This window comes from Haemaphysalis longicornis, unplaced genomic scaffold, assembly GCF_048455015.1.
Source record: "Haemaphysalis longicornis isolate Haplotype H1 unplaced genomic scaffold, Haemaphysalis longicornis Haplotype H1 scaffold_10, whole genome shotgun sequence".
NCBI classification, from domain to species: Eukaryota; Metazoa; Arthropoda; class Arachnida; order Ixodida; family Ixodidae; genus Haemaphysalis; species Haemaphysalis longicornis.
The window spans coordinates 24,800,773-24,818,973 of NW_027526204.1; the positions used below are offsets into that span (position 1 = coordinate 24,800,773).

The following is an 18,201-nucleotide window of genomic DNA, read 5'->3' on the forward strand; positions in this document are numbered from 1 at the left end:
GAAAAATCAAGGCGAAGTACTACTGGCCCCGCCTTACATCCGACGTCACCCACTACGTCCGGAGCTGCCGTGACTGTCAGCGACGAAAAACGCCACCGACGAGACCTGCCGGACTTCTGCAGCCGATCGCCGTCCCATCAAGGCCCTTCCAACAGATTGAAAAGGACCTTCTGGGCCCGTTCCCTACGTCACGATCGGAGAACAAGTGGATTGTCGTAGCAACAGACTACATGACACGCTACCCGGAGACCACCGCTCTTCCGAAGGGGACTGCACAAGAAGTCGCCAAGTTTTTCATAAGACAAGTCGTGCTGCGACATGCAGCCCCTGAAGTCCTCATCACGGACCACGGAACGGCCTTTACTGCGGAGCTCGTGCAAGGAATCTTACGCTACAGCAACACGGATCACCGAAGAACCACGGCGTACCACCCACAAACGAACGGACTAACGGAACGTTTGAACAAGACAATTGCGGATATGCTGTCCATGTACGTCGACGTTGAACATAACACTTGGGACGAAGTGCTCCCGTATGTCACGTTTGCGTACAACACGGCTATCCAAGAAACCACGCAGATGACACCGTTCGAGCTCGTCTACGGAAGACGGCCGACTACAATGCTTGACGCCATGCTGCCGCACGTAGAAGACGACGACCTGAACGCCGACGTCCAAGGATGCCTTCAGCGTGCGGAGGAGGCCCGCCAGCTCACTCGAGTTCGTATAAGGGACCAGCAGCTGGTGGATGCCGGCCGCTACAACCTCCGACGCCGAGCCGCCGAGTACCACCCAGGGGATCGTGTGTGGGATTGGACTCCCATCCGACGACATGGACTCAGTGAGAAGCTCCTGCGACGCTATTTCGGACCTTACCAGATTCTACGACGTGTTGGCCAACTTACCTACGAAGTGATCCCTGATGGTGACTCCGGCACATCACGACAACGCACGCGGCCTGAAGTCGTCCACGTGGTTCGCCTAAAACCTTTCTACGGACGATGACGAACTTTTATTTTCAGTTGTTCGGACTGTCGCTTATGTTAGCATCGGGTCGATGCACTCTTACAGGGGGGGTAATGCCGCGAACCATACATTGGGTTTATTTGTGTTTTGCTTTTACCGCCCGGCTGCGCCGGTCTGCGTTATCTCTGCGCCAAGGGAAGCGCGTGTTCCATTCTTTCTTTCTGTGCCGCATGTGTTATCTGTTCTGATAGGGAGAGCATTCCGATCTAACGTGAACAGCCCAGAATAATCTTCTTGGATCTACTATGTTCTCGATGCGAATCGACGTTTCGAGAACCACGCGCGCCGAAAGATAAAAAGCCTGCAGTGCGGACGCCGGGGCATTCGATTCGACGACACTCGCCTGCGCAAGTCACTTTGTTGACCGCTGCTTCGCCGCCTCTGTATTCTTTTGAGTTGTTAGGGGAGCACAAGTTCGCTCCAATAAACGTGTTTCTCATTCAAGACAACTGCTCCGTCCTTGTCTTCGTGACAATATCCAAACTACATTACTAATGGAGTCTATGTCAGAGCACGATGACTTCATAGGATGAAAACGCAGTGTACCCGTCCCAGGCACCACGTTAAATGGCCAATTCGAAACACTCAAAATGGTTGACAGCAGAACAAAAGAAAACAGTTTTGCACAGAATGTTGGGCGAATTTGGGCACGAGTGGAAGTTTGACAAGGAACTACCAGACTGCGAGACTGCCACATCCCGCAAGTTGGCTGCGTAGCGCCATTAATAGTATGCCGGACAGAGCTTGTGCAAAAATTGAAAAATAATTTGAGAATTGGTAGAATTACAAATTACACACTGGTTTTCTGTTCTTTTAGGACACATTTATTTTGTTTCTTCTCAGGATGTATGCCTCCTTTAGTTTTTGAGAGCCTGGCATTAATCTTTGCCCCCTTTTTAGTCAGAGGACACAGTGCTGGTGGCAGCATTAGTACTGAAGCGAGTTGTGGGCATGCCTGGCGACTGTGTCTGCCGCAGGCCGTGTCTGTAAAACTAACTTCACAACGCAGGCAAAATGCAGCTGAAATCACATATTCTTTCTTTTGTATCCACCCTTGTATCTTCTCATTTTCACACTCCAGTAGCTGCCACCCCATGTACCAGATTCATATGAGACCTCACATCTGTCAGCCATAATCGTTTCCATTTCTAGTCCAAGGACACTTGATGACCACGGAACAAAATTGCAAAATAAGCTTAATAACGATATCGCGTTAAAATTTTTTACGTAATTTTAAATTCCTGCAGCAGTTGCCGTGGCCACGAAAATGGTAGGTAGTAATATTTCAAAAGCACAGGTTAGTCATGGTGATAGATAACTGGCAATTATGGCACTCAAAACAGCCGCTGCCTAAAACCATTGAATTAATCCTCACAGTGATGCCAAATTCCTGTCCATTAAATGTCCCTCCATTGGTGTGGCCTGCCTAACGGTCCTCTCTGCCTGTGAGAGCAATAGTTCCCTTTCCCTCCACCACGTCACCTGTGGCACTCACTTTTTGGTGATGTGGCGGTGGCTGGGAAATAAAAGCAGATGGCGTTCGTGCACCTATAGATCTCTGTTCTCATACACAGCTGACTTGTTTTAAAGGGACCGACAACTAATTTTTTTCTCGTATATGTTCTGTAGCTGATATAAATGCCAGCGTTTTATATAGTACGGTAACCACAAGCAATTTCTAAACAAATTGGCGGAAATAGATTCAATTTGGCAGCAAACTTTCTCAAATCGGAAGGGTGGCGGTTCGTAGTGTCGAAACTTGACACTACAATATGTGTCCCTGTCACGTGACCTGCAAACTTAGCAGCTATTGTAACTGCTGAAACGTTTATTTAGGTATTGAAAACCTTTTAATACAAGTATTTACGTCATGTATTCAGTTTAGCCAACCAGATATGCCTTTTCAACTAGGTAAATAGCAAACAGAGCAGCTTTCTTGCCATTCAAGAACAACTTGCAGACTAGTAATGCATTGTTATTACACTTGAGCCCTGTTGGCCACAGGGAAATAATGCTGACGGAGTGCCACCCACAAGCGTTACTGAGCTACTTAGAAGTTTTTTCAATTAAGGAATAGAGTTCCCTATCGAAATCCAAAATTCAATGTAATCCACAGAGACAAGCAGCTTGAGGGAATAGGAAAGGTACCTGTGGCATTAGTGGCAATGGTCGCCTGGGTTTGTAGGCTGCAAGACAGATTCTGGCTGCAGGCTCCACCCGTGGACATTGCAGGAACACAGCTGTTCGGCATCAACTATGTCACAGCATGTGGGACACTAGCTCTTAGGACCTAAGAGCATCTTCTGCAAGCAAAACACCAACAGCAAAAATTCACACAAACAATGCCAAGAATACTACGAACAACTCTGCCCAGAAGCAAGCAATTAAGCCTACCATCCAAGTGTAATGCAACACCACAGTGATCAGAAGCATGCAATTTACCCTACCAGCCAAGGGTAACAGCAACAAATTTGCTTAGAAGCATGCAATTTAGCCTACCCGACATACTTCAGGTGCAATGCAAAAACAACTCTTGGCCCATACATACACTGTTTAGTCCTTTTGTACTAGACAAGATTGCGAAAGCTATCACGCAGCAGAGTTCTGTGCATCCCAAATGTGTTTTTCAATTTTAAGTTTCTTGCAGGCACGCCATAAAATCATTATAATCCAAGAGAAGTATGAAGGCCTTGACCCGATTGCAGACCAAAGTCAAAGATGGCAGCTGTAAAGTGAAAAAATTAGTTCCTTTCCACTCTCTGAAGAAGGATGACATGTGAAGCTGGTCGCAGTCCACTTAGTGCACGAAATAAAACACGTTTCTTAGTCATTTGAAACGACGCATACTTCCTAGCTTCTTAGCTGAATAAATTTGGAAGGACTCGTGCTTTATCCTGGTAGACAACCATAGGACTGTCTGTTTCCTATGTCATAGGCATCTTACAGCCTGTGTGACACACCATCCCAATCCGCTCGACCACTGAAGACACCAGACATGTCACATCGTGCCTTTGAAGTTCACGTTTAAGCCTCTGGCCATCATCCCAGACATGTCATTAGTGAAGGCATGAAAACTGTAGTTGCATCATGCACACCCCCACTGACTCAAACCCCCACCCATGCATGCGCAAACTATCAACAGCTCATTTGCGCATGTTTAGATGGGAAAGACACAAGCAAAAGGTTGCCCTCAAAGCCTTTCGAGCTGAACAAGACATACTGGCTCATGCCGGTGCCCAAGAGGGCAAGTTGCTCTTCATCCGGGAAGGATAAAAAACTATTTGACCAGGTGGAATATGCGGCGGAGTGGCGTTTTGTTGTTTTCGCAACCATTTCAGCTTCTGCTTGGGCCGACGCTCCTCCAATTCCTGCTCTTGTTCCTCAGAGCAAACGACATGCATCCAGCCCATAGCGAGTTGAAGCCTCGAGGGACTCGAGCTTTATTCTAGCGGACGAACATGTGGCTGTCCGGTCCCTTCCCGAGTCACAGACATGGTACTGTGTGTAATACATGAACCTAAACCCAAAACGGTTGACCACCGCAGACAGCTGACAGGTTGCATTGAGCTGTGAAACGCACGTTTAAGTATTTCACCAGCAGAACTGCATGGCATCGGAACTGGCATGAAGCCTTGCTGTGCGTGAACACTGCCCTCCTTGCACCCCTAACCCACCCACACATAAACTGACAACCAGTGATGGTCACGTGCTTAGATGTGAAATACACCGGCAAAAATCACTTGGAAAGCCTTTACATCTGAAGAAAAATCAGAGGCTCATGTCAGCATTCCAAGCAGGCAAGTTGCTCTTTATCCGGGAGGGACTCACAGCTACGTGACGAAGTGGAACTTGAGGCGGCATTGGTGGCAGCTACACGTTTTGTGGCAGCAGCCTTTGGCCATTTTTACGCCCATTCCCGCCTGTGTTGTTTCTCTGCAATCATTACAAAGAAGCGCTACCACCATTATCATATGACTGCTGCACTTGTAAAAGAGGCATCAGCAGTGGCGAGGGAAAAAGTTTAGAAAGAGGCGTCGACGGTGGCGAGGAGGAGCACCAGAGTGGTGCCGAGGAAAGCGGCTTCACCAGAATGAAAACTGGGGATGTTAGACATATACTGCTTCATGCTAAAAAGAATGAACGGAAAATGCTTCGAAGTTTTTATAATGTAATGGGGAAAAACTGACGTAGAACTTCTGTTGATCTTTGTGGGCATCGCGGTCCTGATTCGACCAGTCCAAAAAAAGAAGCACCCTGCCAAGCTCGTTCCGCTCGATCCATCTGTTAGGAGCCATCTGTTAGGGCCCGTGGGTACTGTCAACGCTCAAGGAACATCACGTCTTGCCTCTCTTCTCACCCATTTTTGGGCACAATAAGGTTTTTTCATCATCATGCTCCTTTTGCACATGTGGAATTGGCCTTCCCTACTCTGACATGTGCTATGTCACGCTTTCCTGAAGCGCTCCTATGGCAACTTTGTTTCGTGGCGATGCTCCTTGGCTCGCTCCTCACGCTTTGATTTTTGGTGCAATTCTGTGTTCCTCACAACAATTTCTTGCATCACAGATCAACAAAGATCTAAGGCCTCAGCCTTTAAATAGAAATAAAACAGGTCCTGCTTAGTTTAGATGGTTTCTTTGACTCTATTCCTAGTAACTCAACGATCCCTCAAGTGGCTCTTCTAAGTGAGACCAGACAGTAAGACCAAGAAATGTGCCCTGAAGATGAATCCCTATTTTCTGGATGTATAGAGAACTGCAAACACCTGGTCATGCACAGCATCATCGTCTGACGCTTGAAGCGCATTGGCAGTGCCAGACTTTTGACATAGTGACCGAGAGTTTCCCTGCACTGACCGCCCATCTGCCAGTAAAAGAGCATAGGAATTCCTGCTGGGACAGCTTGTGGAGGTTTGTTTCCCTTTGGTGTGTTCTAATCATTTCTCATGACACTTACTACACAGCGCAGATATTTCGCATTCAAGTGCATTACTTGTTACAAGTAATATAGTTTAAAAGTGGGCTCACGTAGCTTACTCTTAACAGGTGTTATTTTTATGGCAATAATTTTTATGGCTAAATTGTTTTCAAACACACAAAAAAATTTAAAGGAATGCAGAATCACTTACAAAAAAAAACATTTCAGCAATGTCAACACTGACTCGACAGAAACGCGCTTAACAAAAGGAACATACTAGAATGGCCTGCACCAGCCATGAATGTGGGGCCACGTCTGCTTAGTTTTTTTGGTTATGTGACATTTCACTTTGTGCTGGATTAGATACTCAACAACCTGAAGCAAAGATGAAACCGATGTTCACACCATTTCACAGACGATGCCGATATAATCAATGTGCGGTATCGATTACGTTGCTGTGGAACTGCACTTGTGGGGCAGGGACTGCTAATTTTCAGGTATTATCCAGAGGCATCTCATACTCTGGAGGTGCGGAGGATGGTAATTCACTACCTGCCGCTTTAGCCCACTCCGAAGCTCGTCGTTCTGGACAGAGTAAAAATGCAAGCACCGATCCCAGCACTATTGTAAGTTTGATCGGTTCTAAGCTACTTGTTTATCGCTTGCGTCCTCATAAACAACACAAGCATCAGCTCGCACGCACACACCAAACCAGAAAGAAGCCAGCCAGCACATCCTCCATTCTCCCTGGCAGAGTCAAAAGGGTGCTTATGCCTGCATCTAGTGAAAATTCCGCACTATCGGCATAAGTGGTGTCTGGTGTGCAATCTTGCTACATAACAGTTACCTTTTTTTTACCTCCATCAAAGAAATGGCTGCCAGGTACCCCAATAGGATGCTGAAATGAATGGCATTATAAGTAGGTGGATATTTCTTCGTTACAGCTTAAAGACGCTTCCAGTCGGATTATCCTTCCATTGGTGCATTACGCCCTCACGTAATCCACAGACTAGTGGTGCTCTTTGCAATCGTTATTTGCACAGGAGCCTTTTTGAATAGTTTTGTTGGACAAGACCTCTTTATGGAAGCCGAGAAAAATGAACTGCTTTTTTTTTATCTAGGGGCCAGTGGCGTAGCCAAGGGGAGGGTTTGGGGGGTTCAACCCCCCCCCCCCCGAAATTTTCCCCCTCCTCCTCCTCACCCCGTAGTTTTTAAAGAACCATAATCTGCCCACAGCACCGCGTATAGTGCCTCCTTTTCACCAAATTGGCGAACTAGGCTCGTAGCAAGGGATAATCATGAATGACGGCGATTTTCTAGCGACTTTCGGGGCCCCCGAAAAAAAAAAAGACTGGAAGCAAAGTGCTTTCTTCCGTGCCGCGTTTCGCCCCTCTAGCCCGACTAGTCCACTCGGTACAAGCCTTGTTAAGACCGGCCAACAAGGGCCTGGGAAAAATTCCTCGCAAGCTCTCTACCGGGGTGTACGTGAATGAGTCACCTGAAAGCACGCGGCGTAGCCAGCGGGGGGGGGCTGTCTGGGCTTCAGCCCCCACCCCCTCCCTGAAATTTTTCTGGCCGGCGCCGTGCTGCCTGTTATGCCCAAAGCCCTATAAATACAGGGGCGTTAGTTATGTCTAGTACGTCGCCCGTGAACAAAGGCACACAACCTTTGGACGTGCCACTATTAAAAACATTCACGGCTCAATACCTGTCCTAAAGCATTGGTGCTTACACAAAACGAAGCGCCCGTGTCAGGATAATTGCAGAAGGGTGCAGCTCCAAAAGCGATGGCGCCCTCGGGTAAACTCAGCCCACGGGACGCTAAAGGCGTGCGTTGTGTCCCTTTGTGTGTGGCATGTCGCCACACAGAATAATCAGTAGAGAAGCATCTTAAAAATCCAACTGCGCGCAAATTAACGAGGACGTGAACACACTGAAGACACCACAAGCGCAGACTCACAACTGGTTTATTGTTACAAAAATCAGAACATTAAATACCCAGGCGCCCCACATACGTCACATTCTCAGCGCTATCAGCTGCACACACAAAAAATATAAAAATAAAAATAAATAAAAACTCAGAAGCACACGAATGACAGATAATTCCGCGATAATTCCACAGATAATTCTGTGTTCACGTCCTCGTTAATTTGCGCGCAGTTGGATTTTTAAGATGCGTCAATACCAACTTGCCCAACTTTCGACCCTTTTACAGTAGAGAAGATTGACTCATCATGGTAGGGACGGGGAAGCAAGGAGTGGTCCCCACTAACTGGCAGCGTGGAAAAGGTAAACCACCAGCCATTGATGGGTGAAGACTGGTACGATGAAGGCTGGAAAGGGAAAAGATGATCTTTGTGTGTGTAAGCAGAACCACGTGCAAGCGGCGGTGGCAGACAGTTACCGTATTTTCCGGTCTATAAGTCGCACCTTTGGATAAGTCGCACCCCCCTCAAAATGACAGTTTTTCCGAAAAAAAACGTATATTAGTTGCACCGGTATATAAGACGCACTTGTTCATTAGGTAAACTCATAGTGAACCAGATCGTTAGAAAGTGCGGCATGGTTGCGGTTAGAAAGTACATGGTTGCAGCGGCCGCCGCCCATACACACGGGCGTATAACATCCAAAGTACTGACAGAACTAACTTCTCAAAAATGGTTTATCGATACACATAGATCGCATATAGAGACGGCGTTTAGGCAAAACCATCCAAGTCTTTTTCCTCAGACTCACTAACAAATAATTCAATATCTTCAGTGAGAGTTCCACCGGGGCATCACTGTCGTCCTCCGACTCTCTGATGTCGTCTTCGCCAACACTGTTACCACTCACGGACCGGATTACTCCGGCCTTTATCAACCCGGCTACAACTGTTTTTGTAGAAATGGAGTCCCAAGAGTCGGAGACCCATTTGGCCACCTCTCCAAACGTCGCGCATTTCTTGCGTGCTGTCGTAAATCAGCGCAATAAAGGTGTCATGGCGGACGGGTTTTTATTTTGTTTTTGCAACCCAGTTTGATCTTACTTTGAATTTATTCTGAACTGTAGTTATTGCGCATGGCCTAAAGTGGCGCGTGGTTGTCGCAGGGCATTATCATTGTTTTTGACTAGAAAAAGCTGCAAATTCTTTGGTGCAACATCCCGAAGTGACATATGGGCTATGAGGAATGCCGTACCGCTGGGTTTGGGATTGATTTACACCATAGAGCTGTCTCAATGTGCGCTGGCCACGCGCGGCCGCCGCGAACCAGATTTATTCCATACATAAGTCGCACCGGTGGATAAGATGCACGAACGAAAATTTCAGAAAAATACCGCACCTTATACACTGGAAAATACGGTAATACTCCTGAAAGTTAACTGAAGAAAGTGATGGGTCAGGATATTAGGCGAAATGTGTGACAGTAACAAATACCCAATGACCATCTTCGACCTCGGTCACAACTAAAGCCCCTCCATTGCGTCCACAGTCGCTTTTTGCCTGGGCGGCGGCTGTTGAGAGCAGTGTATATTCAGGGGCCGGAGTCACAATGGCGATATGACAGAACGGCGCAAGGACAGCAGCGCCCTGGCTTTGGGAAGTTCCAACGCACAGCAGAGACCCCAACTGTAAGTCATTTTCTTCCCCTGACCATTGATTTATCCTTGCGTTATCCCTGCAGTCCTTTAAGATTTAAATAATCGCTTCCTAATATTTACACGATGTCACAGTACCATTATGTCTGCGAGCCAAAAAATTTGTATCTGGTTTTATTTCAAATGCAATATTTGCGTTTGAATTGGTTGTTGAAAGGAGTGCCCACGATGAAGCGGATAGGTAACTTTGAACGAGGGAAAACGTTAATTCAACTCATATCCACCTGAAAATCCGATGATGCACAAAGTTGGCGAGGGTTACTCAAAGCGTATCGGGACAGCGTTTCGTACATGAATACTTACCACTGTCCATGAAGTACATGAAGAGTTAAAGTACATGAAGAGTTAAAATATATTTGTTCTTGCTGCAGTTCTAGCATAGTTTGCTTCATTTACAGGCACGTGACTCCATGTAACGTAGCCGCTGTAGCGTGGTGTGTCTGTCATCGCGACCTTTGTTGTCCCGTTACATAAGGACGCGTGCATCCACTGCTACACGCAATTTTAAAATGATCATAGCAGTGTGCGCAAGTGAAGGGCCTTCGTACTGGTGGCAAAGAAACGAACGTGCCTTTCTAGTAGAATTTTCCTTGCCCTCTTTCTGGCCTTTCTTAGAAGTTTTGTGGGCTCAAGAGTATCATTCTTTCAATGCTCAATCGATTTGGCATGATGAACGAATGTAGTCATTTTAAAAAACAGGCTAGATACCACAGGCCCTTTCCAGAACACCAGCACACTAATGTGCTCCCCCCACTCCCCCTTCTCCCACATACGGGTGCGCGCTGATGTGATTCTGCCTGGATTTTGAGCAACAGTCAGCATTACTTAAGTAACCAAAATGACCGAGGAATCATCACTGTAAACAGAAATTATCTCCGCAAACTCTGATTGGTATCATTGCTATCCGGACAATGGAGTCTATTTATTGAACCAAACGTGTATTTTGTCTTCTTAGCCTGTAGGGGCGCTTACAAACTACCGCGATTTCTGTTCTGTCAAAGGGCGGGGGGGGGGGGAGAGGAGGGGGGCTTGCGAACAACTTTAACCCCCCCCCCCCAGAAAAAAATCCTGGCTACGCGCCTGCTAGTGGCTTTCTCAAATGTTTACATTTTGCAAGCAAGAACACTGTGCGCCCCACCACAAACCCACCTTTTGTTGCCAGGGTGTGGACGGCAGGGGCAAATGCAATGAGGCTTCCCAGCAAAGTCTGCGCCAGCTCGTGAAGCACGGTGTTTCTCCACTGCGGCACCAGCTTGGGCATCGTCCTCTTCAAGAACTAGGAAATCAGAGATAAGAGCATACAAATGCAAGGACTGCCATGCAAATCCCTAGACAAAATCTACACAAGAATGCACCCAAACACGAAATGTGTTTGCCTCCGGCTGAGACAGCAGAATTGGTGCAGCTCGGGGCATTATTAAAACCTGCAGGGCTTTGCATACAGACATATTGTGTTAAACTGCCAAAGGCATGGATGTCTCCAAGATACATTTGATGTTTTCATAAAAGGCTAAATATAAGAACTATTCGAATACTAGAAACTTTGTGTTAACTAATACTGTGGCATTGAAGGCATCCCTAAATCAGGATTATGCTACCTTTGACCACTTTTGGCACATTTTAAGGGTAAAAATACACGTGGCTAACCACTATTACGAAGCGTGTTTCACAAGGCCTCACAAAAAATTTACGGGTTTGCAAAAAGACCATTAGAACTCTCTTTTAGCAGTTTTGGTGTTTTTCTGTAGGTGAGGCCAGCGGTATTACCCCGAATATACTTAAAATCAATCGACACTACACTCACAAAGCAATCAGTCTAGCACACATGTCCTCATAAGTTGGGTATTTGGGGAATATTGGGTATTGAACTTGAGTACTTTTGGCTCTTATCTTAGGCCAATGACCATAATCTCCATAATTTAAGTTCAACTGGCGTACCCTAACTGCCATAAAAACTGCTGTCAGAGGTCTCTCTTCAACTTAACGGCAGTTGATATTTGAATAACCCCCTTAAATCAGCAAATGTGATGTCACATCTTTTAAGGCATGCCACCGTGCAGCAAAAATTACTGCAAATGCTTTCCACCATCCATTTCGGGAAACAAAAAGTGCACACATACCATAGAATGCACCTTCGATGTGAAGCGCGAGTCACAAGAGGAGCTTGTAACATAACTAAAGATGTTACGTCACACTGCCGTGAACTACGCATTCTATTTCGATTATTTATGTTCACAGCACATGACAGTGCCCGCTATTGTATCTGGGTTTGAAGTGGAGAGCGTATGTCCTTCATTTGTATGCCACTTAGCCCGTGCAGCAATACTATTTAATACCGAAACAGTGTTTCCTTGCAGCCACTTTATTAGACTGTTCTTATATCTTTTGCTAGGGTGGAAAAAGAACAATTTTGTGTGCTTGCATTAAAAATTTTTTTCTCTTGAGCAACTGGACACGTTAAAACTGTTATACATAAAATTGTAGCTTATACTGTGCCCTTTTAAATGCATACCAGCTGTTTTGTGAGGGGTACAATTATTCAGAGTTTAGTTGTACAGGTACAATTATTCAGTTTAGTTGTCAAATAAACAGAGAAGAATGCCAAAAAAGTATAAACTCAATAGAAATAGGCTACTGTACTAGGCGAAAAATTATTTGAGGAAATCTTAAATATACAAGTTGTTCCTATGGTCCTTAGCTACCATCAAATATACCACATCAATCCTGTACACCATATTCTAGATTTTTGAAGGCCCGTTAATCTAGCAGCCTCGACAGCTGCACCACTCAGGAAAACAGTCATGCGCCCGCAGAACGCAAAGGTAAACATTGCAAGTAAAGCAGAAGATGTTTGTTCCGCTTTGTGCCTTTGTTTTTCAGAGAAGAGCTTGCATGTAATTCTCGTCTCCACTCTTTTTGGCTGGTGTTGTGCAAGATCCAGAGGTGAAGAGGGGACGTGCCCCTGTCACCCTTCGTTGTATTAAAATATGCTTCATTGGAACTAAAATCTGACAATCCCACGTAGTTCCTGGAGTCATCACATATGCTGCGGTCAAAAAAATTAGCAGCAGCAGATGCTAAAGTTCCAGCGACGATAGACAGCCTTTGCGGAGCACGCCGCCAAGTGGACATTACTTCTGCCCGACTCGGAGATACCTTGGGTTCCAATTTTTCTCATGACGCGGCCTCTGCTCTCAAAATGTCAACAAACGAAACAAACAACAAAAGGAGTTGCCAATAAATACACCAGGCAGTGATAGTTGTCTGCAAGGTACCGTTATTAGTTTTTGCACGATGTCTGAAGTCGTCAGAAGTCAGTGTCTGATGGTCTATGGCACCCTTACGAAAAATTTAACAATTTGCAACGTAAATCAATCTTACTAGAACTGATGCCATTCTGAATAAATGTGTGCAAGCAAACAGTGCAGCATTCGAATCGCTGACACTTGTCTTGGCATGTCACTTTGTTGACTGCTTCTACAGCGCTTGTGCTATCATGAGGTTTGTAGCAGAGTACAAGTTCGGCCCAACAAACATCCATTTCTACGAGAACCTCACTTCCTCCACTGCGTGACCTCTGGTGCAGGTGCAGGGTACATTCATACTACGTCTGCAAGTTGCCAAGCAAGCTCAACTTGTGCCAGCCACTGACAGCAAGGTCAACTAGAATTTGGACTAATGCCAAGGAAAGTGACAAAATACGATGTTACGACCTACAACATGGTCCATAAAGCCACTTGCCCCATTGTTCTGCAGAAGCTCTGGGAGATATCATCATTCCTGGGATCCCCTGGTGAAGACCAGGAAAAGTGGCTAGTGCCACTAGAGTCCATCCAGAATTCCAACAAATGGGACGATCAAGAAACACTTCATAATGTGTTTTTGTACCTAGAAGATTGGGCTCGAATTCACTTCGAGAAGATGAAATCTCCATAATATTACGGATCGAATTTAGGGGGAACTGTCTAATGACGTCCACCACCGCTGTGCAGAAAGAGCGGGCCGAGTCTTCACAGCAGAGCTGTTCAGACAATAAAAGTGAAGCTACAGAAAGTTGGCACAGGGGACCTACATGCACAAATTGCCCCAATACTGTTACCAATCGGTCTACTCCCCATGAAGTCACTGGGTGTTGCCCATCCGAACTATTAATGGGACGGAAGCTCAGGACTGCGTCGAATCTGCTGCGGCTGGATCTAAGAACAGTCCTCCAGAAAAAAATCGCTCAGAAGAGGGATTACGATCAACGAGCCAAGCCGAGGGTGCAAGCACAACCAGGAGACAGGGCATTCGCCAGGAATTTAAGTCCAGATCCGAGCTGGATGCCTGCCGGTCACTCACCAGGCAACACAATTCCCAGACGGAGCTGCAGTTCGATGACGGGCGACAATGGACCCGCCACCTGGATCATGTAAGGCAACCCCAGCCGATACCAGGCCGGCACAGCCTTTGTGGTACAAGTACCGTTGCCGTCAACGCCAGGGAACACCAAAGACAGTGTCTATCCCAACGCGGTGCCAAGTTTGGCTGAACAAGTCCGTCCCTCCGGGGAGTCCTTCCCACTGGAGGCCAGGGACATAGACAGAGTGCACCTACTCTCCTCCCACACCACGGCTTCGTCAAAGCACCAAGGAAAGCCGTCCTGTGCTTCGGTATTCTCCATGACTTTAACTGTTCCTGTGTGTGGGGGTTCTCCTTGAACCTAAACTTCTATTAAACTGTCGTGTTAAGGGGGAAAGTGTGGTAAGTGGCACCACCTGGGGGCAATACACGAAGGAACTTCCATGTACTATTACGAGCAATATGAAAGGGAACACAGGAACGCGCCGAAAATACCCACAGACCCAGCTGTAAGTGATACGCAGCGGCCGCCGTCGGAAACAAAGTGGTAAGGGGGATGCTGTTCTAACAACTGTTTCCATTCTCGCTGCTCGTCTTATCAGTTGTCGGACAATACCATATTATCGGCGAAATGACGTAAGCTGCTGCTTTGTAGAAATGCCAGCGTGGTGGGGGTGCCAACAGTTAGTGGAAGAGCGCCCTCCTTTCCCCCATTGGTTTTCACAGCGCCATCCTTGTATCGCTCCGAGTCTGTTTCGAGGCTGTCTGCCACGCGTTACTGTGTTCCCTTACATATTGCTCATAATAGTACATCCACAAGATGCCGCGACGACAGCACCAATAAAAGGTAGAGCGCGTGATCTGTGGGTCAGTGTGCCTACGCCCCCGACAGCGGCTGTTGTGTCCTGACTGCTGCGCGCTATGGTTGCGGGACCGGTCACTATAGCTCCCTTACAAGAAACTCAGTTTCCTATGCTTCTCTGTCGATGCCTCCCGCCCACAGCCCAGAGGATGCCCAAACAAGACAGTGAACATTTATCCAAAACCAGCCACTGCTTGCCGTCATTTGACTGTTCGCCGCAGCCCTATCCATATTAATCCAAAAATCCATTAGTCTGAGTTTTAACCAATGTGCATGGTAAATGTTAGACTTAGGCTATTGAAAATGCAGCTCGGCATCTGCACTGAGTCAGCAACTTTGCACACAGCAGCACACCAGCTTATCCACAATGCCAGGGATGAGCTTACAAATTGAGTAAGCCCATCCCACATGCTAGAAGTGCCACACTTGGTGGAATTAACCGTCTTTGCACAAAGTACAAAGAGAAAGCACATCATTCGTAACCCATGTGGCTCTTGACTAATATCAAAAAATTCTCCTACAGAAAAAAATACTGAATGCTAACCTGGAAATTCCCCTTCAGTTTGCGAGCTTCTGCTGATGAGGACTCTCAGGGCACACTGTGTACCTGCAAAAAAATTGATAATAATACACAGGAACTAGCAGCTAGAGGGAATAAGAAAGGTACAGACAGCCACAAAATAAAACGGGAGAACTATCGACCCAACACTTTCCGGTCCAGCGCCAGCTGTCGAGATCTCTGAATGTGCGTGTGAGTCCTTTGATAGTCCGGCAGTGCACGTCAGGTTTCTCAGTTTTGGTGGCAGTGCCTCATTTCTCTCAAAATCGGGTGGCATCTTGACCTCCGCACCAAGCTAGTGGCAAGATTCCTTGTAGCGGCCGGCAGCATGTGCTGCAACCATGTACTAATACATGTTCAGCTTAAAGATAATGCGTACACCGGCAGCTCCGTTATTGTCACTTTTTTATCTATAGTAGATTGGTACTGGAGCAAGTCCACGATAAAACTTCATGCGCGAGTGAACAGGTGCCGGCGAATATGTGACGAACAGACAGCTATATCAAGCATTAGTGCTGTAGGTCTTTTGTTTAAAAGTTTTTTTTTGGCAAATTATGAATATTTACAATATTATAACCATTAAACATGTAAACTTTGCCAATAAGGCATGGCGTTAAACGGTTGGTTGATTTCTATTTTTTATTCAGGCTTCTGTTTGTTTTTTGGATCTTTTATTGCTTTATCATGTGGTGGCATTGTATAAGAGAGATTTTTTTAGTCCCTTCGTCATATCTTTATTTTATATTTTTATGTTATTTGAGGTGTTAGAAGTTTGACTCCAGCAATTATCTCCATCTACACTAATATATTGATTAAATGCGATAACTTTACCAATTATGCATTCATGCACAGATGCAGGGCGTTGCTCGATTGGTTGTGTGAGGCACTCCGCAAAGAATGCTTACTCATTGAAAGAGTGCCTCCCGAACGTATCTCGGAGCTGAACAAGACCACGCGATGGCGTGACCGCATGCCGAACACTACCAGGAATTCTGCTGCCTGCTCGTCCTGCCGTGAAATGCGCAGTAGGGAACTACTTCGTATACAAACGATGCACAGTGGCTGAAGTCCAGAAAATTGATATGCATTGCCTTGCAAAGGACCCGTATGCGTAGTGAGCTACCTCGACCGCAGGCGTCGGCCCGGAAAGTGTCGCTCCGATAGTTCTCGCACACCGCTTGCTCGGCCCGTTTTATATTGTGGCTGCCTGTACCTATGGGACTGGTGGCAATGGTTGCCTGGGTCTGATGGCTGCAGGAAGCATTCTGGCAGCAGGCTCTATCCGCAGACATTGCAGGAACACAGGTATTGGGCCTTAAAGATGTCACAGCATGTGGGATGCGAGCTTTCAGCATCGGACAGCTTGTTCTGGAACCAAAAAAAAGAAAAAGAAGAAAGATTCGCACACGCTATGTCAAGGGTGCCAGCAACAACTTTGCTCAGAAGCATGCGGTTAACCCTACCAGAGATACCTTCATGGAAGGCAAAACTACTTTTGGCCTATCCATGTATGCTCAGCCCCTTTCGCGCTAGAGAGTATTGCAACACCTATCACGCCGCATAGTTCTGTGTACCCCACACATGTTCTGAAGTTTCAAGTCGCTTGCAGGCACACCATAAAATCCTGAGAGTCCAACAAAAGTTATGCAAGCCATTGATCGATCGCCGACCAGCGTTAAAGATGGCAGCTGTATAGTCGCGAAAAAAGAACTTACGGGGAATGCTTAGAACATTCTATGAATGAAAAGGCGAAAGCCTAGTCAGAACTACAGTTGAACTTTCCGCTGAAGGGTTTGTTGAAGGTCCAGATGGTACATCCTTCGTTTCTGAAGAACTGCGCCTACACGCCTGTCACACTGGTCCAGCCTCAGCACAGCACCCACCAAGGTTCGTTCTGCTTGCCTCTGCGCTACTACCGCTTACCTACGCAAGTGCACATAGAACACACTATAACCTAGTGGAAGCAGCAGCCTCTAGATTTCGGAGGCAGACTCGAACGGAGGTATGGGTTGAACAAATGCGAACAATCTACCAGTTTCCATCCGTGCCGCTTTACCCAACACCTCCGCTTGGTGAAGACTAGGCGAGTCACTCTAAATTTCGCATGCGTTCATTGGCAGGCAGGCACGGCGCTTACTTTACTCTAGCGCAGCTTTTGCGGCGGTACCTGCTGACACATTCACGAGCGCCGAATGACGCCATAGCTTCGAATGCCCGCAGGAGGTTTAATGACCATACAACATCGGCAGTCCGCGGAACAGTGCTCGAGCGCAATCGGGGCCGTCGGCTCTCAGAAGCGGCCGAGAACAGCGCTTGCGCCCGGGGTGGCTGCACAGACATCAACCGCGACTGCAGAAACAACTGCAGCCGAAGAAGGCCAGCCCACTCGGACACGATCGAAGGCACGCATACCTTTTCACAAGCAGCCGCAGCGGCTCCACGAGATCCCAGGGCGTTGTCGCAGGCATGCACAGCGCTCTGTCCGAGCGCGGTGAGACATCAGCAAGCGGGGCTTCACTCCACGACCGGCTAGCCGGTCGTGCTTCACTCAACTGCGCCTTCTCGCGCAGACGACTTTTATGCACGCCTGAGCACGAGCATCAGAACACTGCACACAACAACGCGACGCCCAGTCAGCCCAGTACGGCAACGACTGGAAAACTCTCTGACAGCGGGAAGACAGTCTAGTACGACGCCCCTCTCGTCATTTTCTTGCGGGGGCATGGAGCCCCTTGTGGGAAAAGCGGCGCTGCATGGAGCGAAGCTGGTGCGCGCTGACATCGCTAAGGTGGCAAGAACACGACCGGCTATAGGCAAGAATGCGGTTTTGTGTTGAACGTACGTCAGCCCGCTTTCCG

The 18,201-nt window shown here is 47.1% G+C and overlaps 2 protein-coding genes across 6 annotated transcripts in view; both read right to left on the minus strand.

Annotated features, from left to right (window-relative positions):
- LOC144158302 (uncharacterized) overlaps nt 1-3,312 on the minus strand; it is a 141,664-nt gene extending 138,352 nt beyond the window's left edge. For both annotated transcript variants that reach the window (XM_077689109.1, XM_077689108.1), the window contains exon 1: nt 3,174-3,312. In XM_077689109.1, the coding sequence (XP_077545235.1) occupies nt 3,174-3,276 (103 nt within the window). In that variant the 5' untranslated portion in view covers nt 3,277-3,312. The remainder of the gene's footprint in view (nt 1-3,173) is intronic.
- LOC144158313 (uncharacterized) lies at nt 3,191-18,132 on the minus strand. Of its 4 annotated transcripts, none has more exons than XM_077689137.1 (6): nt 17,756-17,854; nt 17,481-17,671; nt 16,557-16,711; nt 15,329-15,391; nt 10,731-10,857; nt 3,191-3,328 (listed from the first exon to the last, which is right to left on the minus strand). In XM_077689137.1, the coding sequence occupies exons 2-6, from the start codon at nt 17,543-17,545 to the stop codon at nt 3,316-3,318; spliced, it is 423 nt and encodes a 140-aa protein (XP_077545263.1). In that variant the 5' UTR covers nt 17,546-17,671; nt 17,756-17,854; the 3' UTR covers nt 3,191-3,315. The 4 variants fall into 4 exon arrangements, with proteins under 4 accessions (XP_077545263.1, XP_077545261.1, XP_077545260.1 ...); XM_077689135.1 differs by lacking the exon at nt 3,191-3,328 and adding an exon at nt 3,350-4,958; XM_077689134.1 differs by lacking the exons at nt 3,191-3,328; nt 17,481-17,671 and adding exons at nt 7,534-8,275; nt 17,885-18,132.
- Nucleotides 18,133-18,201: the final 69 nt, after the last annotated feature.

Excerpts from the sequence above, each read along its gene's own strand:
- LOC144158313 (XM_077689134.1), bottom strand. The coding sequence starts at position 17,811 with ATGCCTGCGACAACGCCCTGGGATCTCGTGGAGCCGCTGCGGCTGCTT. Across the intron at positions 16,712-17,755 it reads CTGCGGCTGCTTGTGAAAAG|AACAAGCTGTCCGATGCTGA; the intron begins GTATGCGTGCCT and ends TTTTGGTTCCAG. Across the intron at positions 8,276-10,730 it reads CCACACCCTGGCAACAAAAG|CCTTCATCGTACCAGTCTTC; the intron begins GTGGGTTTGTGG and ends TTCCCTTTCCAG.